General features: G+C 43.4%; 1 protein-coding gene across 1 annotated transcript in view; it reads right to left on the reverse strand.

Annotated features, from left to right (window-relative positions):
* MOCOS (molybdenum cofactor sulfurase) overlaps nucleotides 1-6,827 on the reverse strand; it is a gene marked incomplete at its 5' end in the record, with an annotated part of 58,492 nt that overhangs the window by 22,265 nt on the left and 29,400 nt on the right. The window contains 1 exon segment of the mRNA XM_010849783.1: nucleotides 1,738-1,900. Within this exon segment, the coding sequence (XP_010848085.1) occupies nucleotides 1,738-1,900 (163 nt within the window).

Below are 6,827 nucleotides of genomic sequence, written 5' to 3' on the forward strand. Positions count from 1 at the left end.
TCTCCACTAGCTTTGTTCATAGTGATGCTCCCTAAGGCCCACTTGACTTCACATTCCAGGATGTCTGGCTCTAGGTGAGTGATCACACCATCGTGATTATCCGGGTCATGGAGATCTTCTTTGTATAGTTCATCTGTGTATTATTGCCACCTCTTCTTAATATTTTCTGCTTCTGTTAGCTCCATACCATTTCTGTCCTTTATTGAGCCCATCTTTGCATGAAATGTTTCCTTGGTATCTCTGATTTTCTGGAAGAGATCTCTAGTCTTTCCCATTCTATTGTTTTCCTCTATTTCTTTACATGGATCACTGAGGAAGGCTTTCTTATCTCCTTGCTGTTCTTTGGAACTCTGAATTCAAATGGGTATATCTTTCCTTTTCTCCTTTGCTTTTCACTTCCCTTCTTTTCACAGCTATTTATAAGGCCTTCTCAGACAGCCATTTTGCTTTTTTGCATTTATTTTTCTTGGGGATGGTCTTGATTCCTTTCTCCTGTGCGATGTCACAAACCTCCATCCATAGTTCATCAGGCACTCTATCTATCAGATGCTTTAACCTCTGAGCCACCAGGGAAGCCCATCTATCAGATCTAGTCCCTTAAATCTATTTCTCACTTCCACTGTATAGTCATAAGGGATTTGATTTAGGTCATACCTGAATGGTCTAGTGGTTTTCTCCACTTTCTTCAATTTCAGTCTGAATTTGGCAATAAGGAGTTCACGATCTGAGCCACAGTCAGCTCCTGGTCTTGTTTTTGCTGACTGTATAAAGCTTCGCCATCTTTGGCTGCTAAGAATATAATCAGTCTGATTTCAGTGTTGACCATCTGGTGATGTCCATGTGTAGAGTCTTCTCTTATGCTGTTGGAAGAGGGTGCTATGACCAGTGCGTTCTCTTGGCAGAACTCTATTAGCCTTTGCCCTGCTTCATTCTGTACTCCAAGGCCAAATTTACCTGTTACTCCAGGTGTTTGACTTCTTACTTTTGCATTCCAGTGCCCTATAATGAAATCTTTTTTGGGTGTTAGTTCTAGAAGGTCTTGTAGGTCTTCATGGAACTGTTCAACTTCAGCATTACTGGTCGGGGCATAAACTTGGATTACTGTGATATTGAATGGTTTGCCTTGGAAACGAACACAGATCATTCTGTCATTTTTGAGACTGCATCTTATTCAGATTTGTGCTGTCCAACACTGTAGCCACTACATGTATTAATTTAAATTAAATAAAATTTAAAATTTAGCTCCAGCATCCTGCACATTACACATACTCAGTAGCCACATCAGATTGATAGCTACCAAGCAGCACAATGTAGATGCTGAACATTTCCATCATCATATAAGGGTCCACTGGACAGAGCTGGTCTACATTCATACATGTTAGACAGTTCATAATAAAAATCCACAAAGAAGAATTAAAGCTTGCAGAACCTATGAAGAGTGAAGGAAATAAAACTAATGTAAGTGAAAGGACAACATACAGTTTCAAAATCGACACCTCTTTACTTTCTGATTGGATGGTCAGATCTTTACCTTTTCCCAGAAATATCCTCCATACACACACAAAACAAAACAAAAAAAACACAAGAGGAACAAACTTCCTACTGTCTTTTCTATACATCATTTCACTTCCTTTTGGAATATTTTAATGTTTAGTATAGGAAAAGCCATGATTTTATTTTACGAGAATAAAGCTACTCTTGACAACTACTCTGTAAAAGTGAACCCTGTTTTCAGACCTTGGGCTTTGATGACCATGATCCTCCGCTGCAGGTCAATGAAGGGCTGGATCAGGCAGAGCCGGGGCTCCTGTTTCTGACTCAGGCAAATGCCGTTGTGATTCACAACCATCCAGCTTCGGTCATACAGCAGCCCTTGACTTCCTAGAGGCCACCTGATCACCTAAAAAAAAAGTCAGTGTATTTTAAGCCAGCATTCCTCAAAAATGATCTTCTCATTTATTGCACAGGGGCTGCACAGATGCAGATGGGCTTCAGGAATTCAGCACAGACTTTTAAAGGACGAAAGGGTGGAGGAGAAGGAAACAAAGAAGACAGGGACTTTCCTGGTGGCCCTGGTGGATTAAGAATCCACCTTGAAATGCAAGAGATGCAGGTACGATCCCTCGTGAAGGAACTAAGATCCCATGTGCCTCCAAACAGCTAAGCCCTTGCACCTCAACTACTGAACCCTCACTCTGGAGCCTTCATGCCACAACTCGAATGCCTGCGAACCACAATTACTGAGCCTGAGCACCTGCCAGGAGTACAGAGTCCATGTGTCTGTATGCTCAGTCATGTCCAACTCTTTAAGACGTCACAGACTGTAACCTGCCAGGCTCCTCTATCCATAGAATTCTCCAGGCAAGAATACTGGAGTGGCTTGACATTTCCTTCTCTGGGGGATCTTCCCGACCCAGGAATCAAATCCACGTCTCTGGTGTCTCCTGCATTGGCAGGCAGATTCTTTACCACTAGTGCCACCTGGGAAGCTCATGTGCTGCAACCAAAGATGCCACATCACCCAGCAGAGAACTCGTGTGCCTCAACTAAAACCTGACACAGCCAAATAAACAAACATTTAAAAAAGAAGAAGCCAATGCAAAGGAGACTACGGGATCAAGGGACCTTCCATTTACCCTCCAGATCCAGTTTCCATCCTTGTCCACTTCAGTGTGCTTTTTGCGTGGGTAATACGTGTGCCTAGCAGGGACGCGGAGAGCAGGTCTCTGCCCACCCTGTGTTCCACTTCCCTCCCCACAGGTCTCTGCTGCTCCCACTGTCTGTGTGTCCTTCCACAGCTGTGGGTGCCTGAACAGGTATATCCTCATAATACAAACTTGTTTCTTGCACAAATGGTGGCTCCACTGAAATGGTCACTGAGCTGACCCATTTTAAGTGTATAAAATATGTATATTCCTCAATGCTTCACATTTATACAAAATTAAAATACAAATTATGCCCAGTGCCCAGATCTTGCACTTAATACCATTCTCCAACAAAAACAACCAGGACTTCTTGGAGAAATGGTTTATTCTAGTGCTGGGTCAGGAAATATACAAGATGAGCCAGGAGTACCTTGTAGTGCTGGAAAAGTAAGGAAGTGCTCAGAAAACAAAATAAGGGAGGTACATGAAAGGGGTGCAGGAGTTAACTGAAAGCATGTCCAGTGGCAAAAAAAAAAAAAAAAAAAAACCCAAACATTTGAACGACAACAACAATAATAATAACATAATATTGGATTGGGCTTCCCTGGTGACTCAGATGGTAAAGAATCTGCCAGCAGTGCAGGAGACCAGGGTTCAATCCCTGGGTCGGGAAGATCCCCTGGAGAAGGGAATGGCAACCCACTCCAGTATTCTCCCTTGGAGAATGATGGGCTACAGTCCATGGGGTCGCAAAGCCTCAGACACGACAGTGACTAACATATATATATAGAGTATTGGATTATAACCTAAAATATAAACTAAATACCCATGAGTCCATACTGATATAAATAAATGATTAAATAGAAAGGTCAACTCTCTCATATAGAAGAATTCCAAATTATTAATGTAGATGGTCCCCTCTCAAGAAGGTAGAACATAACTCCTTACCCATTAAATATGGGCTATGCTTAGTCACTTCCCTCTAAAGGGCACAGTATGGGAATGGGTGGAGGGGGAACCGAACAGTGAAGAACGCTGGCAAACACTATGAGACCCAGGTTAACATCAGTAGTGATAAGCCACAATGATACTATGTATCCTGACGTGATATGATGAGAACTTTATCTCTGGGGTCCTCCTGCCGTAAAACCCCAAACCCCAGTCTAATCCCCAGAAAGACATCAGGCAAAAACAAACTGATGGATATTCTAATAAATACCTGACCAGTATTCCTTAACACAATCAAGGTTCTGAAAATAGGGAAAGTCTAAGAAACTGGTACAGCCCCAGAGGAGCCTAAGGAGACACGAGAGCTAAATGTAACGTGGTGTTCTAGATGGGATCCAGAACACAAAAAGCACATTAGGGGGAAAATAATGAAATATCAATAGTGTGAGACTAGGTCTTTGCAGTTTTGTCCACAGGTTACACCCACTGTTTTCAGCACTGCCTGCTGTTAAAGAAGGGTGTACACCACCCACTGCTTTCGAAATGGTATTATGATTAAGAGACCAACATTCTTGCACAACTGAGCAAGAATCAATTTCACCCTTCTGTTTTCCTCTGAGCACCCAAGTCAACCACCCAAAGGAGTCTGAAAACTTCCAATCCAGGGTAATGATGAAAGGGAAGAATATTTAATCGGGGGCACTTTGGGGTGGGTCCTCGAGGGAGGGACCTGGGTAAAGATGGAGGCTTCAGAGGGAGGAAGTGAAGGAGAGGAACTTCCGGCCTGGGGTGAGTGCGGCGCAGATCTCAAGGAGGAACAATGTGAAGGGAAACTGCTCCTGCAGCCCGGGGAGCCCTGTACCCAGGAAGCAGAAACGCGGTGCAGCGGAGGGTGGGGGGTAGGCACTCGGAGGACTGACAAGCCTGGCGCTTACATCTCACCTCTGACAGTTATCGGCTTTGGACAACTTACCACCTTCCTGAGCCTTGGCCCTGTCATGTATTATATAAAATGAACATTTATTGTGGTTGGATTAGGTGAAAACCAAAACAGTGCATAAAATGTAAAGCAACTGAATATAACAGGTGACCCACAGATGTTAACCCCTTTACTCTGCCCTTCACTTGCCTTGTGTATCAGACATCCTCTCCCACAGACCATGGCTGCTCCTGCTGGCAGAGACCTCGAGTTCAGCAATATTAGGGGCCAAGCCCAGAATCCAACACTAAGTCACTATTTCTTTCGGAAAATGTGTTTTGAATTACAAATAACTTTTTAGAAGACAATCTATTATTGGGTGGCATTTCTCCATGGATCTCTCATTTCTGCATGTCTGGCAGTGGCACCCCACTCCAGTACTCTTGCCTGGAAAATCCCATGGGCGTAGGAGCCTGGTGGGCTGCAGTCCATGGGGTCGCTAAGAGTCGGACACGACTGAAGTGACTTAGCAGCAGCAGCAGCAGCAGAAGGCAAGGGGAGCTAGGTTTCTCACAGGATTTACAAGTGCAGGGGAAGGCTAAATAAACCCTGTAGTGTTGGATTGGAATTGGAGATATCAGTGTGAAATCATGGCTATGAATGGATAGACAGATAAATGATAGGTAGACAGACAGAGAGAGAGATAGATGTGTGTGTGTGTGTGTGTGTGTGTGTGTTGTAAAGTTATCTGTTTCCCTCCTGAGACACTGCCCTCCATGAGGGAAGGAAGCATTTCCATTTTGTTCATCACTGCACACAGGTACAGGCCCAGCAGGTAGCAAGTACTCAGTGTATAGTTTCTGAATGAGCAGACGGACGGAAGACTTTTAGCAAAATATGAAACCTTACTGAATCTCAGTGTCTTCATCTGTAAAATGGGTCACTGATTCCTGCTGTGTTTCTGTGTGCAGCACGGCTATTCTACAGGACATGACTCATCTGAGAAAACAGTGTCCTGACACTCCTCACCTGCCTGCATTCAAGAGTGGAAAAGAACTTGCTTGTTCATGGTCTCAGACTGGAGGACAGTCTCCTTCAGCATGGAATATCCAATGAGGAGCTAGGGAGCCTGTGATCCCAGAGGCTAAGGAGGTTGGGACTTCACCTGGGACTTGGGACACACACATATCATAGAAAGACAGTCTCATAGGAAGTTCGGCCACTGCAGGAGGGGTCAGGACCAGTTGGCCAACCAAGGCAAGCACTCCCATCTCCCAGGTAGGGTGACTGCCAGGCCAGCTTGTTTGCAGACATTATGTAGTTCACCTACACAGGGAGAGCTAAGAAGACAGGCTCAGGACAGTGTTGACCCAAGGAGTCAGTAGACCTGGGTTCAAATCCTTTCCCTATCATTTATTAGGGGGTCATAACCTAGGCAGAGTGCTTAACCTCAATAACCCCAAGGCTCCATATCTATACAATAGAGATGATATTATCTAGCACCTTATATTATCGTTTTGATGATCAAATGAACCAAAGTATGTAAAACGCTTCTGCATAAAAGTTACATTCATAACTATCAACAGTAACTAGGCAGTCACAACCAGAAACAGGGTCCCCTCAGGGATTCCCGTAAGCAGAATCATGGTCAAAAGTTAGCTCAAACCAAGAAAGGCAGAATGAGGACTTCTCTGGTGGAGCAGTGGATAAGAACCTGCTACCAGAGGAAGATAAACTTCCAAACTCATTCTATGAGGCCACCATCACCCTAATACCAAAACCTGACAAAGATCCCACAAAAAAAGAAAACTACAGGCCAATATCACTGATGAACATAGATGCAAAAATCCTTAACAAAATTTTAGCAATCAGAATCCAAGAACACATTAAAAAGATCATACACCATGACCAAGTGGGCTTTATCCCAGGGATGCAAGGATTCTTCAATATCCGCAAATCAATCAATGTAATACACCACATTAACAAATTGAAAAATAAAAACAATATGATTATCTCAATAGATTCAGAGAAAGCCTTTGACAAAATTCAACACCCATTTATGACAAAAACTCTCCAGAAAGCAGGAATAGAAGGAGCATACCTCAACATAATAAAAGCTACATATGACAAACCCACAGCAAACATTATCCTCAATGGTGAAAAATTGAAAGCATTTCCTCTAAAGTCAGGAACAAGACAAGGGTGCCCACTTCACCATTACTAATCAACATAGTTTTGGAAGTTTTGGCCACAGCAATCAGAGCAGAAAAAGAAATAAAAGGAATCCAAATTGGAAAAGAAGAAGTAAAACTCTC

This window comes from Bison bison, unplaced genomic scaffold (assembly GCF_000754665.1).
Source record: "Bison bison bison isolate TAMUID 2011002044 unplaced genomic scaffold, Bison_UMD1.0 scf7180017864286, whole genome shotgun sequence".
Classification (NCBI taxonomy): Eukaryota; Metazoa; Chordata; class Mammalia; order Artiodactyla; family Bovidae; genus Bison; species Bison bison.